The sequence below is a fragment of the Camelus dromedarius genome, chromosome 16 (genome assembly GCF_036321535.1).
Source record: "Camelus dromedarius isolate mCamDro1 chromosome 16, mCamDro1.pat, whole genome shotgun sequence".
Lineage (NCBI taxonomy): Eukaryota > Metazoa > Chordata > Mammalia > Artiodactyla > Camelidae > Camelus > Camelus dromedarius.
This window is the reverse complement of record NC_087451.1, coordinates 46,916,839-46,944,668: the sequence shown is the minus strand read 5'-3', so window position 1 is coordinate 46,944,668 and position 27,830 is coordinate 46,916,839. Positions and strand designations below refer to the sequence as shown.

The 27,830-nt window shown below is 44.4% G+C and overlaps 1 protein-coding gene, 1 long non-coding RNA gene and 1 other non-coding gene across 8 annotated transcripts in view; 1 reads left to right on the top strand and 2 right to left on the bottom strand.

Annotated features, from left to right (window-relative positions):
- The first annotated feature begins 230 nt into the window (after window positions 1-230).
- LOC116157765 (uncharacterized) lies at window positions 231-11,486 on the top strand. The gene is made up of 4 exons (XR_004141943.2): window positions 231-2,707; window positions 5,183-5,296; window positions 8,594-8,732; window positions 11,351-11,486. It is a non-coding gene; the product is annotated as an uncharacterized LOC116157765 (long non-coding RNA).
- The window catches only part of SLC6A4 (solute carrier family 6 member 4), a 35,352-nt gene continuing 11,268 nt past the window's right edge, over window positions 3,747-27,830 (bottom strand). For 2 of the 6 annotated variants that reach the window (XM_064495850.1, XM_031468473.2), the window contains exons 2-14: window positions 22,731-23,185; window positions 20,399-20,533; window positions 19,734-19,953; window positions 18,768-18,906; window positions 18,079-18,213; window positions 17,611-17,714; window positions 16,388-16,515; window positions 15,033-15,145; window positions 14,089-14,220; window positions 12,961-13,060; window positions 11,407-11,507; window positions 7,319-7,486; window positions 3,747-4,526 (exon numbers count right to left, since the gene is read on the bottom strand). In XM_064495850.1, coding sequence (XP_064351920.1) covers window positions 4,452-4,526; window positions 7,319-7,486; window positions 11,407-11,507; window positions 12,961-13,060; window positions 14,089-14,220; window positions 15,033-15,145; window positions 16,388-16,515; window positions 17,611-17,714; window positions 18,079-18,213; window positions 18,768-18,906; window positions 19,734-19,953; window positions 20,399-20,533; window positions 22,731-23,073 — 1,893 coding nt within the window. In that variant the 5' untranslated portion in view covers window positions 23,074-23,185 and the 3' untranslated portion in view covers window positions 3,747-4,451. Of the gene's footprint in view, window positions 4,527-7,318; window positions 7,487-11,406; window positions 11,508-12,960; window positions 13,061-14,088; window positions 14,221-15,032; window positions 15,146-16,387; window positions 16,516-17,610; window positions 17,715-18,078; window positions 18,214-18,767; window positions 18,907-19,733; window positions 19,954-20,398; window positions 20,534-22,730; window positions 23,189-23,934; window positions 24,157-25,442; window positions 25,623-27,830 lie in introns of all 6 variants that reach the window. The other 4 variants (XM_064495849.1, XM_031468476.2, XM_031468477.2 and 1 more) reach the window with 4 other exon arrangements.
- On the bottom strand, window positions 15,719-15,791 carry TRNAT-AGU (transfer RNA threonine (anticodon AGU)). The gene has a single exon. It is a non-coding gene; the product is annotated as a tRNA-Thr (tRNA).

Here is a 27,830-nt window from a genome sequence, read left to right as displayed (position 1 = left end):
ATATTTATTTAATTCAGTTAACTATATGTAATCCAGAATTTGAAGCACCTCATTGTTCAACACACAGAGTATCCTGAAAAAAATTGTCATATTTTAAATGCCATTGGAGAAATAACTGCAAATTCTTATGTGAAGTCCCTAATTTTACCTTTTAAACTATCAATTTTTCATTTATCAAGCTTTCTTGTTAATGTACACTTCTAATAGAGTTTGAATAAGAATCTTTCAAATACCTTTTTTTAATTAGTAAATGTTATTTGTTTATGGAAATGTAGGTATTTTAGCATAGAGATGGGATAACTCCTCCCTAAATATTTGTTGTTTGGGCTGGCAGTGTTTACAGATTGTTAGAAATAAATTACCTACTATAATTGGAGTCTCCAGTTATAGAGTTGAAGGACTGATATCATCTATTCTCTCCTCTGAATGGTAAGGTTCTTCTTAGTTCAGCAGACATTAAAACTTTTTTCTGATGAGGTGCTCCACTAATGCACACTGTTTCCAAATTAGAGTTGGCCAGTGAAGATTATTCTGATAGCTTAAAAAAAAAAACTTGCATTGGTGGTAGAGCAATTAGCATGGATTTTATGATGTGTTGGTAAGAGAAATATCACTTGAAATTCCATAGAAATATATTGTGAATCATTTCCAAAAAAAGACTTCTCTTGAAAAGATGAGTTGTTTTGAAACACCTAATGTAGAAAAAGTACTGAATAGATTGCAACTCTATGAAACAAAAGGACAGACATACTTAAGATTCCATCCTAAAATATTTATCCTTTCCATGGTGGTAAATGCCTACTAAACCAATTAAGAGGAGTATTATTTCACTCTAGCAGTGGGAGTAAAACTTAAGCTCACCTTCCTTTAGAAATTTCCAGATCCCAAGAAGAGCAGAGAAATTAGCTAGGTTTGTTTCTGCTTCTAATGTTGTTATCTGAACTTTAAAATATTGTTCTGTCATTGAAATTTAGAGACAGTTAAGCAATGAGGGGGAGAAGTGATATTAGAAAAAGTAAGAAAAAACTTTTGGAGCTTTTGAGATCGTCCTTCCATGGAACTAAACATGAACTAAAATTTTAATAAACGTCATTGACTTATCTCTGATACTGAAGAAAAAATTCAGAACGCTTCAAGTGGACCAAAAGCTTGCTACAGTATAGGGATATTCCGTCTTAATGTTTCTTTTTACGTGTTTGGATTTATAAATTTGGTCTCTAACATGCTTCTCAAACAAGCATTTTCTAAGCTCATCTTCCTACAGTAGAGCCTCTTGTGTAACTCTCCTTGTGTTTTTAAATAATGTGTAATGTAAGCTCCATGGTGACTTTAAAATATACTTCCCACTTAGCATAGGACTATTTGCTTTTATCACATTATTTATGGAGATGACTGGTTGTTGTAGAGTCTCTCTGAGGAACCTACTGCCTCTCTTCCCCACCCCGCTCTGACACAAAAGGCGGGGGAGGGGAGAGTAGAAAATGCCTTCAGAATACTGCCTCGTTTAATGATATCTTAAGCACCAGGTGTTGATTTATGAGTAAAGAGACATGCTACGAAAGGAACCAGGCTTGGAGTGTACCACTGGGTAGCTAAGCATCGTCTAAGATGTGTGTAAGAACAGCACAGTTAAGCCATTGCATTCCATAGTTTTAAGCTTTGACCTCCAATCAATTATGCAACAGATAGAACATATCAGGTCAGTCTTTCCTACTTGTCAGAAAGAATACGGTTCTAATTCCAGAACAATCTCTCTTTTAAGGGCTCAGGTAGGGTGGGTGAGTTAAATGGAAATTCATACTTACACTTAAATTTTGAGGTTGGTGTCACCAAATTAACAAGCTTCATTAAAATAAGATAGTGAGAGAGTGGCTCATCTCACAGAATAATTTTTTGCCTTATTTAAGATTCATTATTTGATTTAATTGTCATTATTTGATTTTGGAGCTAATACTCTCACTCTGGGTTTGTTAAGGTTTTTGCATCCATCTCCAGGTGGGGCAGCCAGGGCAATGAATTTAGGTTATAAGTCATATGCATTCCACACAACAAATGGAGTAAGTTTTAAACGGGTTGTAAGTTTTTTGGAGGGGAGATGAATTCTTTGGACACCACTGCATATCAAATTAGGAACAAGCTCCATCAATGGAATTGCTTCCATGCCTTTGTCTTGTGCCTTACCTATGGGGAAAAAAATAACTTCAGCACTTAAATAACCGAACCATTCATTCTATTTTTATTTTTCACTTTTCTGTAAATGCTACATTAGATGTAAAAAGGTCTTTAAAAGATTATTTTAAAGTCAGTCTACCAACTCTTAAGTATTCCTTTAAAAAAAAATCCATAGTAGTATTGATAAATAGGGGTCAAGTAAATGTAAATGATGCAGGACAGAGATTTGGTTTTTTTTTTTTTTTAATTCAAGTGACATTTGAAAACTTTTCAAAACACCTATATAACACCTGGTGTGGCAAAACTCTGGAAAAGTGTTTTTTAAAGACGGTATCTTTGGAGAATGCCTAAGTGTGTGGGGGACGGGGATAATCTATATCTGAATATCTTTATAAAGTGAATTCTTAAAATTTGCAAAGCTATTTACCACTGAATATGCTGCCATTTATATAACCTCTCTCCTTTCAGCATGCTAGAAAGCAAAGAGAATGGAAATAAGGTAGCCAGAAGGAAAGAAAGCACGAAGATAATGAAGGTAGGTCAGTAAGAGACATATTTGAATTCCCCTCCTCTTTTCCTCTAATATTTTGGGAAACTTCTCAGCAGCTAACATCTATGAGGAAAATATCCCACCGGGAAAGGCAAAGAATCAGACATAGAAGGATGTAGGGAGAATACAAGAAGATGGCCGGGGAGCATTGTTGGGGAAAGGAAGCCAGGGGAGGAAGATCTACATTGGATAAAACTAAGCCTCTGCTATATGGATCTTCTGTAAGGCTGTTAGGGTTAAATTTGATTTACATAGAGAACTAAAGTGTTATGGGGCCAGAAGATTGAGTCCTTTTATCATTGACTAGGCTTTATAACCTTTAAGATTGTGCTAAGGAAATCTCACACAGCAAGGTACAATTTGCTTCTCTGCCTATGTGTCTGAGAGTCCCAAGCCACTGAAGGTCAAATTTACTTGATCTGTATTAAACGTTTTATGTGGCATGAAAGGTTATTCATTTAACTGACCCTTTTCCAAACAGCCTTACTTAGACTCAATCTTTAAAATTATCTGGAGGGCTCAAAATCCCGGTAGCCAACCAGGAAGAGTCAAGGTGTTGTGGGAGGTCCATTTAAGGCTAATCCAGACTCTCTAATTACTTCTGGATTGACGATGACCTTGGTTTAGGTCAGGGTATCAGATCTATATACCCTATAAGAGAGACTTGGATTTATCCTCTCTTCACAAAGCAAAGTAACTTTAATGGTCAAACGCAGTCATTTGAAGTCTACAGAGCTTAAACCAGACAGCCAACTGAACACTGAGGCTGCATTTGCCAATATTCATCTTCAAAGTAGTTCACAGCCAAGCCTCAGTGACTAATGAAATAAGCCAGATTTGCCTGCGGAACATTATCCTGGATGTTTAGCAGAGAGAGACAGGAAGATGGCAGGGAAGTGCAGCAAATACTAATGGCTGGCCCATGAAGGCAGGTGTGTGGGCTTAGTAGTGTCACTGGAAAAGGAGTGTGTGGCAGAGCACGTTGTGGTAATAATACCCTTCAAATAATAACATACTTACAAACTTTGGTAGGTAGAATTTGTTAATGTAAGAAAAACTAGAGGAAATTCATATAGTTTGTAATGGGCCCAACGTATTAGAATAAAGATACACTGGAACAACAGTATACACAGACACACATGCTCACACGTACATGTTATTTTTGAGCTTAGCTTCGTACATCTTCTTCCTCTCCTGACTCCACAGCAGCACATGGGTTACAGGATTCTAGCAGATTCCAGCTATAGAATTCTACGCTACTCAGAAAATATATAGCTAGCAAGATGGCATCCCTGTTTTCTCCTGTATGGTTTACGCATTCATGAACAGTGAAACCTTCTGAAGCAAACACATGTCATCAGATACTGATGACTGTAACAAGAAATGATAACAGGAGACTTTCATAGACTTGATCTTAAACCTAATCCTAACTGATGATACGGTGATTTTCTTCATCTCCATCCACACCCTCACACATCCAGAACAGCCACTTCAGCTGTGTCACAGAGTCTGACGTGGTAACACGTCCAGGAGATTTCACAGAAGGAAGTGGCTGGAGGCCATGAGAGTCTGGGCACCATAGTCTTTTGGGGCTGTCTCTCTATGAAGAAGGCCCTTCCATCGGCAGGCTTAGGCGGAGACTCATTCACTTAGAGGGCGCAGGCGAGGTGTGACTTGTCAGAACTGAAGAAAGAGGTTGTTGGGAAGCCATTTTCCTCTTAGAGACATTTTACACAGCATTCAAGCGGATGTCTCCACAGGGAATTTCTGTAGGTGTTTCTGGCGTGATACCTTTAATAATACGCTGTTAGGGAAAAAAAATACGATGTTGTAAATAGTCTTGTAATTTAATAGCACTGAAAAAAATGTGAACATTAGTATTAAAGTTTAAATAGCATTTTAATAGCGTTTAATAGTAAATTGGAATAGTCTTATTGGCTTTCCTTAAGAAAGGAATCCCCAATTTATTTGTTTTCAAATATGGATAAAAATGGCATATTCAGAAACTAGATAAGCATCTGTGGACTAATTAAGAACGTCATTACAACACTAGTGGGAGAAAATAATGAGCCTTCAGTAGAATCTCCACCGGCCTATCACATGCCTTTGATGGCCTTGCAAAGGGCAAAGGGCATGGCATCCTTTTCTCTGGACAGAGGAGGGAGCAGAGTGAGTGGTGGATTCTGGCTCCGCCTTCCTCAGCCACACCAAAATTCCATATGAGGTCTCCCTCCCTCATTGATAGAATGTTGCAGACCATCAAGTCTGGTATTCACAGAAAACTCTAGTCCCTTGGGGTGCTTCACAAAAAACACAGCATGCTTTTATCCCTCTTAGATATTAAGCATGCATGTAGGCATGTTAAGACTTTTGAGAAGTCCCCGTAGTAAAGAGACTTACTTAACTTGCCTTAATCCAGCCGTCTCCAAAATTGTTTGCTCATATAAACTTTTCCCTCAGCAGTAACACCTACTGATACACCATGGAACCACTGCTCCTTCCAACACACTTTGGAAATGTTAATCCAATTCAATGAGCACATCTTAAAGATGAGGAAACGAAGGCCCAGAGAAGGTAAGTCACTGGCTATAGCTGATTAGGTCTTTTCCCTCCCAGTCCCCTTTGACTGGCGGTATCATGATGCTTCCTAGTAACCCACTGTTTCCCATCTGGTGGCCTATGGCGAAGATGGCCCTGCAGTCAGCCTTCTCTCTGCTACTTAATGGATCTGAGCTCTGTTAGTTATACATCTTTGGGTGCTATTTCCTTATGGCCAATAGGGAAAATTCGCAAGACAGATGACCAGGATTTGAGGTACAGTCTGTGACCAAAGAATACTGACTATTACTAACCTAAGGAGTTCCCATCCTTGACCTTGGCCTCTAGGTTTGAGTCAACTGGGCCAGTGGACCATCACAACTGCCATAAAGGACAACGTGAAGGAGCAAATTCAGTGACTCTGGTCTGAGTGTATATTTCAGGCAAAATCAGAATCCAAGGCCTTTTGGGAAGAATGAGGTTGTGATGACTGTTTCGGATACAGGGAATTACTAACTCCTTGCAGAGTTCTGTTCACCTAGAATTCAGTTTTTTTTTTTTTTTTTTTTGGTTTTTTTTGTTTTTTTTGCTTGGAAAAGGAAGTCATCTCAGTTCTCAGAAAAGAGATGATGTTTAACTGCCTCTTATTCTCTTGCTTCATGTTTCTTGTGAATGTTTTAGGAAGATAAATATAATGGTTTCATGCTCAAGTTTTGCTTCTAGGAGCCCACAGACTAGCCCACCTCTCAGGTGTTTATAGAGCACAGTGCCTTTGAGCTTTCCCCAGATACCACTCTTCACCTTTGAGCTTGTCTTCTAAAAAGCACCCACCCACAGACTTATAAATGGCCACTTTTTCACGGCAACCTGCCACAGTAACTTTCTTGCTCTGGCAAGAAACACAACCAAACAACAACCCAAACATTTTCAATTCTGGTAACATGAGGTATATAACATTATATATACCTGGGCATCCTGGTAGCCTGAACACCAACTCTGGCACCACAGAATGAAAACCAGCAACTCATCTCTCCCTAACCTCTAGCGCCAATTTTTACATTAGTAAACTATTAATATCCTGAGGGCACAAAAGAGAAGCTGCACCTATAAGCAAAAAAGCATTGGACCAAAAACCAGGAGACCTGGATTCTGAGCTTCCCTGTACTGTGTGTCCCTAGACAAGTCATTGAAATAAGGAAATTGTGAACAGGATTATTCCCAGACTCAGTATCTTTGTCTGCTAATGATAACTGCCCATCTACCTCACAAAGTACTTTGATAACAAAATAAGATAATCTACATGAAGATGCTTTAAAATATATACAATCTTATACAAATTGTAAGGTTCTGTTATTGAAATTTTTATAGCACAGTATTCATTTACTGAAATGAATCTTACTATAATGGCAACATTTTTCACTCCAATGACTTGAGCTAATACTATGATACTGTTGCAACATCCTTTTTCTTTTTTCTTTCCTATCATCAAATATGGAGGTGCTGGGAGTTGAACCCAGAGCCTTGTGCATGCTAAGCGTGCTCTGCCACTGAGCTACACCCACTCTGACAACATCCTTATTTAGTGATGATTTTCAAAATAACCTTTGTCATGCTGCTATTAGAAAAATAACATGGGCATTTCCCACCATATCTCCACTTAAATCAAGTCGATTTAATTTAAATCCACTTAAATCAAATTTGTGTTATTGCTCCAGACACTACTGATCTGATGTCCATGCCCCATGGCAAGCAGGAGGTAAAGTAGTCATCTGATAAGTTTAAAATGCTATACACATTTTAAACTGTCTGCTGTGATGCACCCAAATGGCAAGCCCCCAAATGGCCAGCTCGCTCATTCGGCTTTGTACTTAAGGCTTATGGAAGATGCCTTAAGATGACAGAGGCATCGATGGTGTAGGTATATAAATATATAAGGTTTAGAGCCTCCCGGTAAACTCTTGGGATGGACTTATCTCCTTTGAATAGAGCATAAAAAGAGTACCCTCTTCTCCCAAAACAATTACCAACCTGAACACACACTCACAAACTAGCACATACCTCCTTAAGTGTCCCTGGGGTAACGATCAGCCGGTAAGTTATGTATGTAGGGATACAGATGAAAGATGAGGTTCCTATGCAGTAACCCAGGATGATACTCCATTGAGGATAGTTATATTGGAAAAGTCGTAGCTGTGGTGGGCTCATCAAAAAACTGCAAATGATGAACTAAAACAGAAATTTCAAGAAACATTAAAAAGTCTTAATGATACTCACATGGATAGAGACAGTCCTGATACCATGAACACTGAAGGCTAAAGCTAAGATACTTTTAGGAAATTGCCCAAATGTCATTTATTCCTAGATTGAACTCTGACACAGAGAATTCACCAATTTCTGTGCTTCAACTGCAGCAATTAAAGAGCTAGGGGCTTTATGGTAGCTCACAGAGAAAAAAATGTGACAATGAATATATATATGTTCATGTATAACTGAAAAATTGTGCTCTACACTGGAATTTGACACAACATTGTAAAATGATTATAAATCAGTAAAAAAATTTAAAAAAAAAAAAGAGCTAGGGGCTTATCTTGGTTTTCCTCCTCATCCCCTGCAGTGGGGATGCCAAGGCCTCAGAACGTTATTGAGGGGAGTTACAGCACCCACTTCAAGAGAAGAAAAAGAGAAAGAGACTGGAGCCATCAGGAGTGATTCAGGCCCCAACGTGTCAGACAGTGGAGGAATAAACTGGGTGACCTCTCCACGGCCCCTGCCAGTCCCAGGGCTTCATATTTTTCTCTGCTTTGTTTTCATTTCCTCCTCTGTTTCTCTGCTGTGATAGTTTTTGGTCAGTTGAAGGCACCCAGGTCCAGGAGAGATAAGGTTCTCAAGACCTGGAGAGGACCCAGGCTCCTGGATGCATGTTCCTTCTCTCCCCTTTCCTTGCATTAAGCATCTTGGCCTGTGGTTTCAAGAAGGCTGGCTCTGCCACAGGGCATCTCAAAAATGAATGACTGCCTGCCACAGACCCTCATAATGAAAGGAATAATAGAAGGAAAAGGCATCTTAATATACTTTTTACTAGAAAATTCAGTGAAGATTTGGACCAAGAAAAATTCCACGGTGTGCTCCTAACACCCAGTTCATGAGTCTTCTTCAGTTTGGTTTCCAGAGAGAGTGTAAATATCGGGTTTTGCCTAGTAACCGCTGTGCTGAAATCGTTATTGCTCTTGATTTAATTTTATTTTATTATTTCATAGTCATAAAGAAGACAGTAATGTAAATTAGTTGTGTGGTTAAACATCTATTTATATCTTTTTTTTTCTTTGTCTTCAGGTAATAAAATGGGAAACTGTTAAACACACATCCATCTTCTGAACTGTGTTATCCTAAGTCCAGGAGGAACCTTTCAAAACAGGAGTTCAGTCAGTCACAAACCTTGCTCTGTACAGACTCTCCTCAGCCCCAGAACCAGGTAAAAGGAAGGTGATTTGGTGGGGTCTGATTAGGAGCCATCCCTGCTGTAACTTGTCTCATCTTGATGTCAAGTGTGTGAAACCCAACACAGTTCAAGGAGGCCTGAAGCTCTCATTGTGGCCACGAAGTATCGCTCCAGCCACCCACTCACACATCCTTGCCTCTTCTTGCTCACAGACAATATTCTCTTTTTTGTAATTTGGGTTTAATGAAAAAGAATATTTTTAGTAAGCTACTCATTGTTTACCTAAAGCAGCCTTAGAAAGTCCAGAACAAGTGTTCTGTTAAGTAATCCAGAAATGGAAGACAGATTTGCCTCCTATTAATTGGGCCCGGGAGCACTTGCCTGTTTAGAGGAAGTGATTATAGTGAACATCATAGGAAATTATAATATGCCTGAACCCCGATCTGTACCTGGGTTTTGCTTGTTACAGAAACTCTTGCACTACACACCAAGCGTTCACCCAGTTTGCCAGACAGCCGGAGATTCACAGAAATGAAAATATTAAAAGCCTGGGCCCAGAACTAGGGTAAGGCATGCAAGGCACTCACCTTGGGTGCAACATTTAAGGGGCACCAAACTGTCAGAAGTCAAATAATATTTTAGTACAACACTTTAAAAAGATAAGCTCTGACAGGGCCAGCCTGGGGTAAGGTAAGTGAGCAAGACATGTGAGTATACAGTCAGATCCTGTGTTTAAAATGTTGATATTTTTTGTTCAGGAATATTTTGCATTAATTTTTATTTTAAAAAAATTGGATTAAAATGGTATTTATCTTGACGATTGAGTTTTTTTGGCACCCCCTGAAATTTTACACCCATGGTGAGGGTCTCACTTGCCTTTTCTGAGTCTCAGCCCTGAACAGCATTGACTCACTGGGTAGGGAATACAAAAGTAAACAAACACAGCTTCTTCCCTCAGGGAACTAATCCAATGTCTCTCTTTCCTTTGAAAAACAAATGAAAGGATTTAAGTAGATTATCCAGAAGCACTGGTAATAATAGAAATTAATAACCCATTTATGTCAAGACTTCTGCTTCTAGTAATAGCAGACTAGTGGTCCAGACGAACTCTCTCATTGAAAACAACTAAAGTTTCTGGATTTAAAAATACATTATGTTTTTAATTTACCTAAAAAAGCAACAGTGAGCTGACAAGTTAATAAGGAACTACCAGGCCAAGATCTAGAGGAACACTGGGGCCCAGAGCATGCACTGGCGCCCCTAGGCCCTGAGAATATCTGCTGCTTGGGGCGAAGGTTGCCTTTGGTTTGGGAAACTTCCGGGGGGTCCAGGGGCATGGAAGTCAAGGAGGGATTCTGGGGTACAGAGAGACACGTGCAGCATTACAGAGGCAAGAATGCTCACGTTGTCTGTATTACAGGTTGACATTGAGATGTGGGGGTACAGCAAGCACAAAAAAATAAAGGGCTGCCCCGAGAAAGTCAAAACAGAATACAAAATGGGCTATTTGGAAAGAGGGGGAAGGCGCAGCTGCATGCACGTCCTAGGAAGAAACGGACAGCCCAGATAACCTAGTAAGCTGAAGCGGGACTGAAGGAACAGTCTCTGGCTCTAAGGATGAAAAAGCAACCCCACCCACCCACCCAAATCAAGTTACAGGTAAATGACAGAACAGAGTAATCCTGCTGATGTGCACGGAGCCCCTTTGCCCCAGGGTACCTCAGAGTGCACTTGGGATGCTAGGAGGGCACTTATCCATCTTTGGGCAAACACCTGCTTCAGACAGAGACCAGGAGGAAAGCAAAAGCGGGGCTTGTGCAGCAAGGATGGAGTCAACATGGAACACGTCTTGGCAAACGGGCAACCCCTGAAGCTGAACTTTCTCATTCATTTGCCAATGAATGCATTCTACATTTGACTCCACGTCTATGCTTGAGAACCTTGATGGGGGGGGGGGGTGTCTTTACGAAGATGAATACAAAATTACTAGGACTCCTGTCAGGTCCTTCATGGGCAGCACAGTAAGTCCTTTCCCGACCTTGAACAGTTCTCACTTGTCTTGTGACCTTGGACCCTAAGCCTCAATTTCCTCAAATGTGAAATGGGGAACTAGAACTCTACTTCATAGAATTGTTGTGAGAGTTAAAAGAGCAATGGATGGGGAACTATATTCAATATCTTGCAGTAACCTATAATGGAAAAGAATATGAAAAGGAATATATGTATGTGTATATCTGACTGAAACATGATGCTGTACACCAGAAATTGACACAGCATTGTAAATTTAATAAAAAAAAAAAAGAAATGGGAGTAAGTTTAGCATAAAGTCTGGCCTGGCACTTAATGACCAGTGAATGTTATTTATCATCATCAAGGAGCAGGGGAGTGATGAAATAATAATGTCACTGAAGCCCAGACCACTGGGTGGTGTTAGAAGCCAGAAGAGTGGTTAGCTGTGGGGGGGCACAGTGACTGGGAGGGGACACATGAGGGGCTTCTGAAGTGCTGGTCATGTTTTTGTTTCTCAGTCTGGTTTTGGCTACAAAAGCATGCTCAATTTATAGAATTTCATTATGAAGTATACTTAATAATTTGTACACTTTTCTGTATATATGTTACACTTCATGAAAACTTTTTTTTTTTTAAATAAGTGTTTCAGGGTGAATCTTTCCCCAGGGCCAGAAGGAGAAGGGAAATGACAACTCACCAGGAGAAACAGAGGGCTGACAGCTACCCAGCAGATCCTCCAAAACCATCCAGGGCTGAAGCCGAGCATTTCCTTCACATCACTGCAGAACTGAGTGATGCCTAAAATCACCCGAAAGAGAGCGAGACTGATTGACTGAGAGAGGAAACAGACCGCCATGCTATCCCTTGATGCTCAGAGAGAGTAGCAGCTCTAGAATTTCTCCACAGGAGGGGCCGATCAGGGGCACCAATCTGGTCTGAAAGTGGGATGGGGGAACTTGCCCCAAAGCTGCGTGTGACAGCAAGCAAAGCTTTTCCTGCACTGAGTGGGAGGATGGGTGGACATTTGGGGAAGGACCTAAAGCTCCCTCTTGGTGCCCACACTGCTGTTCTACGATTTCGGCATACATATGATTTTACTGTTGCTGTAGAAAAAAGGAAGTTGCCTTTTGTCTAGAAACGGTGAACCCACTTGACCAGAGACTGACTCTGACCACATACTGGAAACGTAAAAGAGAAAATTTTTAACACAATATTGCTTATTCATATGTCAGATCAAGATCAAGGTTCTACTACATGGGGTAACTGGCATGGACTCTGACTGGGGAGACAATGAGAAGGGGAAGGAAGGGTGCTCTGTGGTTGCTTCCCTGAAAATGCCCAGCAATACCTTGGGCAGGTCTGTGGCATCACACACTTTGATCTTTGTCCTCTGAAGTGCTGAGGAGGTGGGAGGACCTCTTTCCAAAAAAAAAAAAAAAAAAAAACTGGGCTCACAGGCAACTCAAAATGTGGGGCTCCCCTTCTTCATATTATGTGTAATGACACACAGGCCAAAGCTGTTCTACTATCATAGAAGCTAGGAAAATACATTTTCAGAATAAAATAATCACTTCTTGATCTTAAAGATGAAGAGGCACTTCTGAACCTGGTTTCCTCCATTTCATTGTCCACACCCTCCTCATCCTCGCCCAGGGGTTCTTGGGATCCCTGCCCATGGGCCCATGTCAGCTCCCTCTCTGCACTTCTGGTGGTATCACCCTTATCAGATTCCACCCCACGATCAGAGGGGGTGAATTGGAATTTTTACCAATATCAAGGCAGGGAATGCGAACAGGAACATTCTTGCCTCTTTCCTAGAAGACAAACTCCCCAACTCTGCTCTGGAGGGAGAACGCACTTGTGAAATTGAGACTGGGGGCCACTCTGTGTAACAGCAGAATACTGTACATCCTGCAAATGCATTCACCATGCGCTAGTTCTTTGTTGTCTGTCCAGTTCTTAGAGCCAGTCAGGATCTTCAGCAACCACTGTGGATGAGCTGTATGGAACCACTTCAGCCTGTCTCCACTGGGTAAACATTTAAACACAAAAGGGAAAAATGGCCTCCCAGGAGTGCCTGCAGTCTTGCACAGTGTGGGAGAAATGATGAATTGTTTCTGAAGAAAGCGTGTAGGAGGTGATGTCTTGTACACTGGCCTGCCTTTCTCTGATGAAATCAGCCCTTCTGTATTCTGGTGGCTACATGGGCTGGTGTAGAAAGGATGCTGGCTGGTGGAAGGAAACATCTTACCATAGAACCAATACACAGCAACTGCTTCTATCAGGGCAACGGTGAGCACCGCGGGTCCCGTGGCAAACTCCTCCAGCAGCTTCACCACATAGGCCCCTCCCTGGAAACAAGACCACCAACCTGGTTAAGGCCCCACTGAGGCACCGCCTCCTCTTTTGAACAGGGGCAAAAAGAAGCTTCTTAGAATAATTCTGGAAAATTCCCACCTTGGACCCAATGTAAGTATCCCAGAGCCTGCTTCTTGGACTGGCCTTGGCAGGGTGGGCAAGATTTCATCCCATCAGACACCTCCTCCCACCCTACGGGTCACTCTCTTCTTGTTCCCTCTCCCTACTAAACTCTAAGAGACAAACTCAAAAGCGCCTCTGTCTCTATTTTCAACTTTCTTCAATTTAATGAACACTCACTGTGTACTCTACCCTGGAGATTCCTGCTCCCTAAAGACTGAATCTGGGCTCAGTGGTCATGGTCTTGCCTCTGTCCTGACTCACACACCCCTCGGGCCCTGCTGAGGGCCCCATCATGCCGCAGAGCCTCTAGGGCCATGGCAGTCACAGAATGAAGATGTTTATCTACAAAATCCGCCTTGAGTCAAAAGGACACAAGCCTAGGATGCCAATGCGTAGTATCTGATGCCTGATTTACAGTATTTGCCTCAGCCACCTGCCTCCCCACCCCACTCCCCCAAAAATCACTGGAGAGGGTCTGACTCCTTCACCACGGCAAATTCTCTGGAGGAGACAAAGTGGTATTACAAACATGAGCTGTCAGCCTCCAGCTGTTCTGCACATCGGGGCATCAGGGCAATGTTCCCAAGAAAGCAGCCCTAAAGATTGGAAATAGACTGAAAAAGCAAATCTTAGTTTTTCTCCAGATATTCTGCAAAGCCTGAAATTTAGTTGGATTTGCAGTAAAATGCTGAGAGCCCCCAGATACATGCAGAGATTCTACAGACAGATGCCACCAGAAACAACATTTCTTTTCCTTGATAACTATTAACAGCAGTGACCACTTCTCTCCCTTTGGCCCCAAAGCCAGGGCACCACGTGAGATGGAAAGGAACAGGTTCTTGAAGCATTCTGCTGCCCTAGGGAAGGCTGACTCAAAGCTGAGGGTCATGGTACTCACAAAAGTCAGGGTGATCAGGGATCCAAAGAAGCAGGTAATGACCACGCCAAGCACAAACCACTCCCGGCGCTTGGACCACAGTTGTGGAAACTCATCCAGCACGGCCGTGATCACTCCCTCCAAGCCTGCAAACTGAGAGGGGCACACAAATGGTCACTGTGGAGACTCTGGGGCAAACCTGTTACCTTCTAGGACACTGAAAAGAAGGGAGGGGCTAAGATTGCCAAGTGATCGGTCAAGCTGATTGGGACCAGTTCCCCCTACTCACCAGCCCTCGCTGGAATGTATTTCTCTGTTTCACACTGTCATTTAGGACCCATTGCTCAGGACATCAAAGGAAGTATAGCACATGGTCAGTACTTTTTTTTATTTTGGTAGGGGATAGGTAATTAGGTTTCTTTCTTCTTTCCTTCTTTCCTTCCTTCCTTCCTTTCTCTCTTTTCTTTCTTTCTTTTTAGAGGAGGTACTGGGGATTGAACCCAGGACCTCATGCATGCTAAGCATGCACTCTATCACTTGAGCTATACCCTCCCGCCCAGGACTTTACGTGAGGTCTCTTGGGGAGACTTTGGTTGCACCAGAAATGCCAACTCAAAAGTGAGACTCATTCCACATTAATAAGATGAATGCTGGGCAGCAGGGCACTGAGACACAAGAGTGACCTCTCCCTGGCCTTTAGGTGCTGCCAATCTGGTCAAGGGACATTGCACAATAATAACAGTTCACATGTGCTGCACGGCCTGTGCCGGACACTTTACCCTCATTATCCATTATGACCTAGAGGGCAGTAAGCGCCCAAGTGAACAGGGGCTGAGGGAGTCCAGGAGGGAGCAGCCAACACCGCCCGCCCGGGGAGGCCAGGATGGGAGGGAATGGCTGCTTTCCTCCTCCTCGTCCCTCTCTCCTTCCTTCCCAGAGCCAGATTTCCCTCCGCAGTCACTTACCGTGCTGTCCAAGCCCAGTGTGATTAACATCAGGAAGAAGATGATGGCAAAGAACGTGGACGCCGGCATGTTGGCTATGGCTTCTGCATATGTGATGAAGAGGAGGCTGGGGCCTGAGACAGAGAGGGAGAGAGAAGGACATGGTCGCCAAGACCTGCCCTTCAAGGCTGTCTCAGGGGAAACTTGGCCACACCGACAATTACAATTCCTGTCACAAGACCTTACATATGAATCAGGCTTGGACACGTACTGAACGTGTCCTCACACCTCACACCATCCTACCTGGCCATCCTGACATTCTCAGGAGGCAGAGAGGGAACAGTATCCATCTTGAAAAGTATGTGCCCTCAACTAATGTAGGGAAAGGAAACAAACCCGAGACTCTAAGACTAGCAAAGCTGCTCACAATAATTTATGAGTTTCCACTATATAATAATTCAGTGCTTTTTTCAGGGCCAGAATTGATATATCTCTAAAGTCTTACAGCATTTAGCCCTCTCTGATGTCTCTAGCTCCAGAACAGTATGAAATGTTAAACTGATTTCAGGAGAATTATAGAGGCCTTGGAATAAAGACCTCCAAGTATTTTGAAGTCCTTTTTTTTTTTTTTTTAAGCATTTGCGGGATTGGGTGGGGGGCGGTAATTCGGTTTGTTTTCATTTTAATTAATTAATTAATTTTTTAAACAGAGGTACTGGGGATTGAACCCAGGACCTCGTGCATACTAAGCACACATTCTACCACTGAACTATACCCTCCCCGCTTGAAGTCTTTTTTGATAGTATGAAGGACAAGTCCTCAACCTCTCATGGACAAGACAGGGTGCCTAGTTTGGGCTGTGGAGTTGATCAGAGCACTGCATCAGGCCAAAGACAGAAGTACATTGGCAAGAAAGTCCTGGAACTCATCTATAAGATTCCATCATCCCTCTTTCAACATCTGCCACTACTTTTCCAAGAAATCTTACAGTATAGAAGAGTGACTGCGTCATCTACAATTAATTTTACTGCAGAAGGAAATACTGAGGATTAGTAATCATTTCCTTACTAGACTTGGACTGATCGCAGCACCTAAACCCACTGATTTTAAAAGCTATCATCTAAAGTCATATTTTCAAGCCCACACAGTGTATCCAAGGCTCCAGTACTGGGTGCCAAGGGAGCCGTCCCATCCCCACCATGGCCTGAAACATGGAAATGGTTGAGATCTCCAAGGCAATAATTTTCTTTAAAATCTTTGAAAATTTTAAGAGGAACATTTATTCATAGTGCAAAAGTTAGTTATTTGCAAAGATCCAAGGAGCAGCAAAGCAATTCAGTGGGAGCAAGGGACTCAAACAGAACGTGAGGTCCTACCTGCATCTTTGGCCACCTCGGACACATCTTCATTCCTCATCTCAGCCATATACCCAAGCACTGTGAAGATGACAAATCCGGAAACGAAGCTCGTCAGGCAGTTCACCGCACTGGTCACCAGGGCGTCTCTGGAGCAGAAAACCCAAGGGGACTGAGACATTTCCAAGTCAGGAGTCTAAGGTGCATTTGTCTCCAGCCGTGGTGATCCTGCTGTGCACTAGCACAGCACAGGCCTCTGGATTTCAAACAAGGCTTGCTTGGGGCCAGGAGAGGGCCTTGGCCTCACATCTGTGAAGACCTCAGATTTAGACTTTTGACACTGTGTGCAAATGAGGTTACAAGAGTGAACCTAAAACAGGACCTCATCATACAACTTCAGGCTGGTGTCCCAATGTAAGGCCACACTGCCCAGGGAATAAGTGAATTCCTTTTTAAAAAACAAGCAAACAAACAAAAAATATATATATATATTCTATAATTATCTTATGAATAATACAATTGGATTGCTGGACACTGCCATCTGTGATAGAGCATAAAGACAAAGTTAGCTCTAAAGATGAGTGATATTTATTTTTTATTCATTTTTAAAATTTTTCGGGGGGAGTAATTAGGTTTATTTATTTATTTAGTGGAGGGACTGGGGATTGAACCCAGGACATCGTGCATGCTCAGCACACGCTCTACCACTGAGCTAGACTCTCCCTTCCGACGAGTGATATTTAAATCACAACTGATGCAGCACTCCCTCTTTTGTCAGAATTTCTGAAATAAGATTTTGATACAAAAATTATGGCATCTTGTGTAGGTCAAAATAGTTCAATCATTATATATTTTGTGTATACATATATAAATAAATTATTGCATTACAATTTTTGTTGTTAGATACATTGTCAAGTGAAATCTAAACATTTAATATATGTTGCAATTTTTGTAAACCTGCTTTGGAGTTTCCTAAATTTTTTTTGACAGAGACTTTCACATAACAGAGGTGGCCTGGGGTCTCGCTCAGCCCTTGAGTGACCCGGATGAGGCTACGCTCTAGGTGGGTGCTCTGGCCATGGGTGAATTGTTCAGGCACCTGTGCCACCCCTGAGGGTCAGAGTGTCAACATGGCCCGAGCCCAGCCAGGTTTAAGGCCGTTGGTTCCATTGCCTTCCCTCAGACCAGCTGACTTAATGCTTGTTTCACTTTCAGACTTTGCTTGGGGGGCCCCAGATACTCACTGGTAACAGTTGTTGTTGAATTTGTTGTAGCTAGCAAAAGCCAGTAGGACCCCAAAACCAGGACCGAGAGAGAAGAAGATCTGAGCGGCCGCATCCACCCACACCTGCAACACAGAGAGGTAAGCGTCAGGGCTGAGACCCAGGCTAACACTGGACACCAGCAGGGACAACGCCCTCATGCCTCCACACAGCCATGTGCAGAGGTGAAAACCAGGCTCTCAGGGCTCATCCCAGGGATGGCCATAGGCCAAGTGCAAACAAATGTGATTTCTCTTCCTATCTTTTAGGCATAAACCAATCCAGTGGCCTCAACTGTACTTTTCACGCTTATAATTTCATGATTTAAAGCATTATTGCAGGACTGGCCACTGAAACCAAATTTCAGTTGTTCCTACAGTTCTATTTGGAGGACTAGCTTCAATTAGTAAGAAGACCGACAGGTGCACACTGCTGTCCTCATTATCTTACCCCTGTCTCCAGGAGCTTCTGCCAGTTGGGTTTCAAGTAGAAGAGAACTCCCCTCCAGGCTCCAGGGAGGGTGGCTCCCCTCACCAGCAGGATGGAAAGGATGATGTAAGGGAAGGTAGCTGTAACCCAAACCACCTGTAAGGAAGGAAACGTAAGTTATCACTGCATGAATGCTGGTGTCTTTTATTCTTGAAAACCTCCAAAAAGGAGACCTATCTCTTTTTTTTCTCTGTAATTTTAGAAGGCAGGGTGATGTGGCAGAAAGATTACCCTTTAGAATCTGATGGGAATCTGATCCCAGCTTGCCAGCACTAACTACCTCTAAACCCACTCCCCACATGTAAAATGGGGAAAATGCCTAGCAGGAGGCAATAAAGTAGCCAGTGTATATAAAGCATGGAACGTGGCCCACGATGAGTTTTCAATAAATCATGGCCACTATTATTAGTTGTGACGCCATCAGTAGGTTAAAGGAATTTTTTAAAAAGTCATATAATGGTTTTTGGGATTGGCCCATTTCTAGAATTTTCTAATCTATCCGGTGAGGAGAGACTGAGCCTCATGGAATGTGTCTGATGTAAAGGAAACCACGCCCCCTTCTCTCTGGCCATTTGGGCTGCAGAGTTCTGAGTTTGAGACCCTCTGGGGCCCGTTGGCAGGCCTGGATCAGCAGTCAGAGTCCTCCTCACCTTGCCAGACGTTTTGACGCCTTTCCAGATGCTAAAGTAGATAATAGTGAAGATCAGCATGATGCAGAGGGCAAGCTGCCAGCTGATGCCCCCCAGGTCCTGCAGTCCCTTAGACCGGTGGATCTGTAGGACATGGCGCCTGGGGTGAAGGAGAAAGAAAGGCCCATGACAAGGTCTGAACAGGGACCTGAGCACACTGTGTGATACCCCTGGGAGGATGCCAAAAGGAAAAACAGACACTGCGCTGCAAGGACCAAGTGGTCACCAAGCCTCAGGAAGAGTGGGGAGGGGCTCTGCCCATCCTGGAGAGAACAGTGCAGGCAGCCAGCCAGCCCTGGGAAGAGCACGTGGCCCAAAGGCAGACTTCCAGGTCTCTCCTTCCCAGGCTGGAACCCAACCAATGACTAGCGTGGCTGGCTTTGGGGTGCGTGAGGATTTGTATGTGTGGGCAGTGGGCCCCTGCCCCCCCCCCACAAAGTAGCTCTCCTTGAGCTGCCATTACCTGAAATTTCCAGCTTTAAAGAAAACTACCTACTCCAGGCATCTTCTTCCAAAAAGTAGATCCCATGTATGAAGTGAACACACATGAAACCAGAAACTCACAGGGTAGTTTCAAACCACTGAAGTAGTGGGAGGCTTTGCTTCCATGACAGCTAGATGAGAGGAGGGCCCAGGAAGAAGGACAGTTTTGATGCAGGGGAGTAATTTTGGAATGTGAAGGTAGGGACTGGCCTGGCCACAACAGAAAGGAGGGGAATGGCACAGGGGCCCAGAGTGTGGAGAACTCAAGGTAGAGTCTCCCAACTCCCTCACTCACAGTTACTCCCCTCCCTGATAGCTTCATCTTTCAGAAATCCATCAGCCAAGAGGTAAAGACCCCCTGGCCCCCACTTTCCTCCTAAGAACCCAGACCCCAGGGGTATGGCCTGCCCCTAACAGGCTACCCCCTCACTTACATGCACTTACGTGTAAAATTCTTCTGCTGGGGACGTTGAGTGGAGTGTCCAGGTGATGTTGTCCTCGGAGAAGTAGTTGGTACAGTTGCCAGTGTTCCAGGAGTTCTCGCAGCTGGTCCAGGGCAGCTGGTCCGTGAAAGAGGAGATGAGGTAGTAGAGCGCCCAGGCCATGATGGTGTTGTAGTAGGAGGCGATGTAAAAGGCAATGATGCAGATGGCGTAACCGATCCCTGGGGGAGATGGGGAGGGAGGCCAGGTTTCAAGCGCAGCCCAACAGTGAGACAGCGCGTTGGAGGCTCTGCAGCCTGGGTGAGGGGTAAAGGTAGGGGCTGCCATTCATTTTACTTCTCAAAGACTCTGGGAGATGACAGAAAAGTGGCAGTGTGATAAATTCCTTATATGTATTTGGAGAGTTGTGTGTTTTAGAAAATGAATGTGTGCTATTAATGCTTTAACTATTTCCCATTTAGCTTACTTTTAATTGTCATTTATTCTGTTTCACTGTAACAATCTCCTATCGCTTGAGGAGTCAAAACCTCAATTACTCAAGTTATCTCCCAGGGATACCTGAGGCTTAACTGATTCCAGAAGAAGGTCCCCAGCTCCCACCTATTGGTGGAATCACTTCCTTGGGGGACCCACTCACCCACCCAACCACCCAAGCCTTTCTGTTACCTTTGAAAATTGGGCAGATTTTCCTCCATATCGAAATGCATCCATTGCGGTGGTACTGACCCAGCGCGAGCTCCATGTAGAAGAGCGGGATCCCTCCGAAGATGGCCATGATAGTGTAGGGGAGGAGGAACGCCCCTGAGGCAGATGAAAGACATTTCACTCCCTGCTCACATCTGATCCAGGACAGCCCAACTGATGTGGACCACAGAGCCATCTGATGCTCCAGCGTCATGAATCCACCCTGTGTTGAGTGACCTCACACGGTGCTCCCCTGGTCTTAGTGCTTTGCTAGAAGTAGTAGTAGACAGAGTTCCACAGTGAAGGGAGGTTGGGGAGGAAGCAGAGGGTAAATGGAAAGGAAGCTGGGTCTTGGAATCAACAGTACAGGGTGTGGGACCAGTTCTACTTCTAAGTGCCTGGAGGACCCTTCTCTCTGGGCCTCTATTTCCTCTGCTAGAAAATGACCAAGTTGAAGAGGACTGAGGTTCCCAAACCCAGCCACACATCATAATCACCAGTAGGCTTAAAAACACACACCTACCCAGACCTCCTGAAGCAGAAGCTTCAGGCATGGGTATAACACACATTTTTTTTTAAGCTCCCCAGATGATTCTGATGCAACCAGTACATGAACCAGCATCTGGGACCCTCAGAACAGATCTTCTGGGACAACTTGCACAACAGCTGCAATAATCTATGAGCCACTGAATTAGTATCCCTGGCTCCAGACACCTGATTATTCTGAGTACTGATATTTGACTCTATTTCCACAATTCCATGGAGCCAGAATGCTTCCTCCTGAGCCAGATTTGCAGGTATGGTTGTAATCTGCAGGTTGTTTGCTACAGAATGAGAAACCACAGACAGTGCTGCATCACTGGAGATGCTGCTGTCTCCTGGCTCTCGTGGCTGAGGCAGAATTTGGAAATGCTACCCTGGGGACTGCTCACCTGCAGCCTGAGTTTCAGCCCCAAGGATGGGTTGGCTGTGATTTTTCCTGATAACTTTCCCTCCTGTAAAGCATTTTGAACCTTGAAACCTGAAGTCAGTGCACCTCAGAAAGGTCTCACCTATCTTACAATCACACTGGGTGAATCTGGCTTGAGAATAAGAACCACATTGTGTTCTCACGGTGGCATCTGTCCAAAGGGTTTGCTTGATTGGCTTTAGAGTAGGAAATGAGTGTAGGGGAAGTATCACCAGCGACCCAGCCCTTTATATTAATGCTCAGGCTAAAGGTGAGTCCTCCCAAGCTAGAGATAAAGTGATTCCAACTTCTGCTCCTCCCAGGCTGGGAGCGCTGGGCTTCCCGGGCCCGCCTGAAAGAGGCTTTGCCGTTGTATGGACCCAGGTCTTTCAAAGGTGCAGCAAATCCAGGCACCTCTGTGGCAGGTCATGGAGGAAATGAGGGAGACACAAATGAATTATCCCTCAAACCTTATTTTAGCTGCCCTCCCAAATCTGCTGCCAGAGCTCCTATCAAAATAAGTATTAACTGATTTGACTTCCATTTCTCATCCTTTTCCTATTCCAATAGCAAGTTCACTGTCAAAACAGAGGCCCTACACCTACCCACTCCTCCCGCCTGCTCTACTGTGCAGGGCTCCCACATCCACGCCTACTGTCAGCTACTATTTTTGATAATCTACAGATAAACTGCTCTGGAGACATTAGAGGTAGAAGGAGGAACAAGATATGGTCCCTGGCCTCAAAAATCTAGCACTCTTGTAGGAGATACAAGGCAATCCACATATGGTTTAGAGTTGACACTGATGTGGCTGGGCTCAGCTATGGATCATGCCCAGATTGTAACTTAAGACTCTGAACCTGAGCTGTTGCCCTCTCTGACCTCACAGAGGTCCAAAGGGCCTGGAGGGTCTGTGCCAGGAGCCACCTCCCAATTTTTCCTTTCACAGATCTAACGTCTCTGGACTCTTCTGAGCAGAGCCTGCCAGCAGGAGTGAGAGAACTCAGCACAGAGCTGATGCTCATTCTCTCACGTCTCACATGGCGGAGAGCAGAGCTTGTATGATGAAGGGATGAGAAGGGGGCTCTTCGACAAATGAAGCAGTCATGATGCTGAAAACCTGGTGAGGTCAGGTTTGGGAGAGCTTTCGTCCAACTTCGTAACCCAGAGAGCCTCAGACATGCTGACTTCAAGTTTTGGCTTATTGGAGATTTGGCTTTTAGACTAACTTGGAAGTCTAAGCAATCATGTTCCCAGACTCATACCACTTAAGACAGAAAAGACATGATTTATCCTCTGGCCTCCTCAGAGGATGTACAGACCACCCCTGGGTCAGAACCTCTGCTCTCAGCCCATGATACTGACCCCCTCCGTTCTGGTAACAGATGTAGGGAAATCGCCAGACGTTGCCCAGGTCCACGGCGTAGCCAATGACTGAGAGGAGGAAATCCATCTTCTTGCCCCAGGTCTCCCGTTCCCCTGGATGACCCTCAGCCACTAGGGTGGTGGTGGCAGCTGGGATGGAGTGCTGAGTGTCGTCTCCTGCACCTGGGCTCGGAACTGCTGAGTACCCGTTGGAGATTTGGCCGGACTCCACCTTATCCCCAGGGGAAGAGACACTTTTCTGTAGAACTCCATTTTCCTGACAATCTTCTCCATCCTTACACGCTGACAGCTCCTTCTGGGAAGTTAGGGGTGTGGTCTCCATCTTGCTGGCTAGCAGATGACCCTGAGGTCCATGTGCCGAGGACCTGACCTGAATTCTTGATGCTGGGATCTGTGGGTCTTCTCAGCACTTTACATCAGTGGGGTCGAGAGCTCTGCTGGACAGGCACACAGAGAAAGGAGGACAGGAATTAGGCATTTTATCTGTCTTTGGTAACCTGTCATACATCTTAAATTACATTAGTCAATGGGATTACAAAGGCATCTGTTAAACATGAGACATCTTATTTGCTACATAAGAGTCAATAAAATCAACTACATTTTTCAACCTTTGCAAGGTATCAAATCACAATCAAGCAATCTGAAAAGGAAAAAACAAAACAACAAAACAAAAATAAACAGCAAGTAACTGAGGTTTTTGCACAGGCTGTTGTAAGAACAAAGTATTGACCTCACTTTGAGGGACTGGAATCCCACCCTGGAGTTTACCAGTGACTCAGAAGAACGCAAGAGGCCTCACTTCCAACAAAGCTTCTCAGAGCACTTACTTTGCCTTGGTTGCTGTGCGGGGGAAAGAGTAACAAAGAAGGAATTTCTGGTGGCAAATAGTTAGGGACAGTCCTCACCATCATTTAAGCTGAACACTCAAAGTACATGATAAATAAACTACAGATGTGACTTAAAAAGGAAAAGAGCAAAGGAGAGATGTGAAAAGGCCATCCTTGTGAGGCACCCCAGCTTCTTAGCTGCAGACTTTTTCACTCTTCCTGGAAGCCAGCTTTTAGAAACCTTTGGGCAGATTCTAGCAGCTCCCAGCTGTGTTCAGTCCATCTCTGCCTCGCCTTTCTCGTTCCTATCATGCCTCTGCAAGTCCGACTGGGCATTAAGTGGCACTGCCGCTCACCATTCATTCTTCTCGCCCCTTTCCAGCAACTCCTGAGGCTAATCCACTTGTTATTCTGCAACAGTGGGCAGGCGGGGTCACCTCTTGTCCACCTTGGAAGAGCCAGCAGGTTACAGATGCCAGCGTGGCCGGTGTCTCTGTCCGCACGTGCCTCCAGCCTGCGGTGCCTTCATGTCACTGCTGCGGGCCAAGGTGCAGGGAACTCAGCTCAGCTCCCCGGATCTGAGACATCAAACATGGGGTAGAAATCTGAGCCCTTTTGGACTTTAAACCTATAGCCTGTTATAAAGTAGTAAGGAATCAAGACCTTCTAGCTAACTTCATTTCTTCTGGGCCTGAACTTTTCAAACTCTTGAAACAGTGAGGAGTTGAAACATGTTTCTGCTTAGCTCAAGCTGCGTTATACTTTTCTAGGAAAAGATGTCCAGAGATGACTGATACCTCTATTCCTGAAAACTGCCGATATCTGACACTAAGCCTCCAAGTCCATCAGTCAGAGGCTGGCTAGGAACTGGTAGCTAATAAAAAGGGCAGTGTATGTCTCCTATCTATTTGGGGCTTTCGGTGACTATAACTTAACTATCCACATGTGGAACGGTGAAGACAAAAATGCAGTGAGTGAAAAATTAATAGATTCAGTAGCAGCTTCACACTGGTGACCATGCACCTAAATACTGGTGAGGATTAGAAATGAACACTAGGATGCAAGTAACTAGAGTTTTGTGTTTACTGGGTTCTTTTTTTCTGTAAGGTAGAAAATGAAATTTGTAAAGGGATGACTACTGCCAAAAATGTTACAGTAGCAAGAGAGAAAGGAGCTCTAGGTAGCCAGTGTGTGTGTGTGTGGTGGGGGTAGGTGTCCTGCGTTCTACCCCGTCTAACTGTCTGGCCCCACCCCCAACCCTATCCCAGGCTCAAGGATGAAAACACGACTGATTGAAGAATATGAATTTCTGACAAAGAGTGATCCAGATAAAACCCCATCCTGCTCATCTTTATGCTGCTGTCTAGCCTTGCCTGCTCCCTGCTTCCTTGGGACCTCAACTCGACTTGATGGACTTTTAAAATAACCACACATTCTCTCATCCACCATAAATAACCATTTACCAGGGTAAGGGATTTTTATTTTAAACTTTTTTTTTTGGAGACATGATGAGATGTCCTTATATTTCAATACACAGCTAAATTAAACCTGAACTTGGCAGTCTCTGGTTATGTTGTTTGAAGGCCTCTGTACTTCTCTCTGGCCTATATCAGCTGCATGTTTTCCACATTAAACACTGAAGGACTTGAAGACCAGATGGCAGAGATAAAGAGCTTTACCACGTGCGGCCAGTCAGACAGCACCCAACTGACAGAACCCGCCTGCAACTGAAGTCCCCCTTCCCTGGTCTTTCTCCACCTTCAAAATTTACCCAAAATTTTCTATAGGAATGTCTCTCTATCTTTAACATCACAACTTTCTTCTCATTTAAACTGAAGCTTAAAGAGCAACTGTATCACCCAACGTTTCTCCAGCACGTCCACCGCTGTCTCTGGAAGGGAGATGTCACCGATCTCGGAAGAACATGTTGGCCAGGGAATCAACATTTAGCCATACCAGGGCTCTGTCACCCTCCTGCTGCAGGAGTCCTGCGATTTGTTCTAGATTTCATTCACTTTCTCCCTCGGGGCACTCTGCAGGGAAGCTGGAAAACGTGTGAGGGTTGGTAAAGTTTTAGGGGGCAATGTGTGTTCTTCAGGGTCCTCAGGGGTTCAGCCCCCAAGGCATCTGATCTTGACTTCTTGGCAACCATAATGAGCAGCTCCTAGAAGAATAATACACCAGTCTCTGTCTTTGCTGAGCATTACAGTGGTCTTGTTTCCTGAAATATCCCCCAGCCTTTAAAAAAAAAATCTCATCAATAGCTGAAATGGCCCAAGTTGCAAGAAAACCTGTTAAGAGGGTCCCTCAGCCAAATCGTGACTTCAGGCTGCCTCTCCCCGGAGGCTGGTCTCCTTCCATCCAGCTCTGGGGTTCTCTTATTGTGCTCCCAGGCCAGTCAGAGAACCTGGGGTGCGAACAGGTAAGTTACAGCCACATGAAACCACCAAACAGCACGAGGTGCCCATCCCCTTTTCCTCAATTCACTCCTCTGCTTTTTAGAAGAAAACTCCTCATGGGGATATTGATCTGTCAGCCAGGAGCAGATGGCCAGGCCTGGGCCCCCTTCTGCCAGCAGGATGCTGCCTGTGGATCCGGACTCTTTTCCCACTTTCGTGATTCTGCAGAGCACTGACCAGCTTTTCCTACTGGGACCAGCAGATAACAATGGTTGAGAGCAAGCTGGTCCAGGAATATAGAAGTAAGAGATGTTAAGAAGGTTGCTATCTAAGAATGCTCTCTTAAAAGCTTTCTTTTTAAAAAAGTATTTTTATCCTGCGGGGTAGAGACTGCTAACAGGGTCATTACAGCTGTGACCTCCTCTAAGCAGACCTGAGTTTCTCCATGGCCAGAAACTGCCCCAGAAGCCTTCCTTTGCAACTTGAATATGTGCTGTTGTCCCAGGCTGCGCAGGTGACAGGCTGTGGACGGTGCTGGGCACGTAACCCAGCTCTGCGGTGGGACAACAGCCTGACATGCAGGGGCCTCATCCCCCAAGTCTCCACACATTAGGGGCCGCACACAGTGGTGCAGTTGACTGAATGAGTCGACTTTCTGTTCACACTCCTGCTTCCTCTGGCCCCCGGGAGTGGGCCACCTCCCGGCTAGTAAAAAGGATTGTTTCTATTTAAACTTCTCCTGATCAAATCTCCACTCCTCTTTCTACAAACTGTCTCTGTAGCCTGGGGAACCAGCATCTGAACGAGCATGTAATTATAGTGATTAGTCAGGAAACTACCCAGCCCTTTGGAAATGTCTGTGGTGCTACTTGTCTGTTTGACGCCCTCAGCACATTCTAAGCAGAAGCACTACAGAAATTTTGTACTTTGACCTCACGTGTCGAGATCAAAGTGAGTTCATTTCTCAGGACACTCAATTTTCATTTTCAAAAAAAAAATAAACAACTCCCCCCACAAAAAACAAAAACCAGCATGAATTATGGCTTTACCGCTGAGATAAGAATAATTATAGGTTTTAGCCAAGTGACAATTTGCTTTCTCTATTCACCTATGAGGAAGACAGGAGTTACGGAGCTGAGGTGCCTAGAATGCAGGCCCTCTGCCACCATCCGCACTAATTCAGCAGAGACAAACTGTCTGCCTGCTACGGGCTAGACTCTTGCAGACACGGCAGACCCATTCCTGCCTTCATGGAGTCCATGGTACAAGGCCAGAATCTGACTGGCAGGAACACACTGGCACACTTAAGGATGGAGAGGCCGGTGCAGCTTCCATGTGTCACACCTCCCAAGGTGAATGGAGGTTTCCACTGACTTGACGCGGTGGATTCGGATACCCTACGTTTCTGGCTCCAGAGCTGCCCTCGGGTTTTAAAAGCCTTCCTTCTGTTACAATTGCACAGCTTCTGTCTCAAGACCCTGGATGTTAGGCACCTCTGGGTCACATCTCCACAGTGTCAGATGGTGGTTTGTATTTGTATCTGTCGAAGGGCCTGTTGAGTTCTCTGAGGTGTGCAGTGTCTTAAGTCATAAGCCATGGTAGAAATGAACTCCGCTATCACAACCATCTTCTTATCCAAAGAGTACCTTGTATGAGACAATCAGTTTAATTTTTTTTTTGGAGAGGAATTAAATAGGCTAAAATCCTCAGGGCCATTTTGGGCCAGTGACCATGAGAAAGGAAAAGGGTCTAGGTCCTTCCCTGCCTGGGCGAGGATAGCTTCCAGCTTCTCTCTGCATAGAGTGTCAAACGTAGAGGATTAGCCACTTGTGGTGGGGTGGAGATCACTGCAG